The sequence below is a fragment of the Notolepis coatsorum genome (assembly GCF_963971535.1).
Source record: "Notolepis coatsorum genome assembly, chromosome: 3".
In the NCBI taxonomy this organism is placed as follows: Eukaryota; Metazoa; Chordata; class Actinopteri; order Aulopiformes; family Paralepididae; genus Notolepis; species Notolepis coatsorum.
In genome coordinates this window covers 1,693,358-1,693,896 of record NC_140167.1, presented here as the reverse complement: position 1 = coordinate 1,693,896, position 539 = coordinate 1,693,358, and the positions used below count along the sequence as shown (strand labels likewise).

General features: G+C 47.5%; 1 protein-coding gene across 1 annotated transcript in view; it reads left to right on the top strand.

Annotated features, from left to right (window-relative positions):
- Positions 1-204: 204 nt before the first annotated feature.
- Positions 205-539, top strand: part of LOC311225104 (DNA (cytosine-5)-methyltransferase 3A-like) — a gene marked incomplete at its 5' end in the record, with an annotated part of 142,360 nt that continues 142,025 nt past the window's right edge. Inside the window, one exon of the mRNA XM_084310310.1 lies at positions 205-302. Within this exon, the coding sequence (XP_084166436.1) occupies positions 205-302 (98 nt within the window). The remainder of the gene's footprint in view (positions 303-539) is intronic.

Sequence of the window (539 nt, the reverse complement as noted above, 5' to 3'; positions counted from 1 at the left end):
TGGTGATTATTGCCATTACTACCTATTGATAGGCACTAGTGGCCTGGTTATTGAAATTAATACACCAAGTGGTTTGAATGAACACATTGTAGATTAATATAGTGGCTCTGAACCTTTTTCGTGTGTCAAGGCCCCCGAATGTGAATGTTTTATTTATTGATATGATTAAGTCCACAGTTCCATACTGTAGCTAAGGAGGTAACGATGGAGAGAGTGACCCTCATGATCGGAGCGGTCACTCTGATGGAGGCCGGCACGGAAGGCCTAGCTAGAGGCAAAGAGGCACTGCCGGTAACCGAAAGGTCACCGGTTCGATCCCCGCCACCGAAATGGAGGGTGTATTCCAGCTGTGAGCAGGCGACTGAAGAGTGGCTGGTATTACATCTATGGTGCCCACCGTCTCTGTTTAAGTGCCCATGAGCAAGGCACCGAACCCTCCCCTAACCGCTCCAGGTCACACTCCACTGCAGATGACTCTGTGCTCCGACTTGGTTTTTTTTTACCTACTTTTTCTCCGCATTTTTCTGTGATTTTTTTTC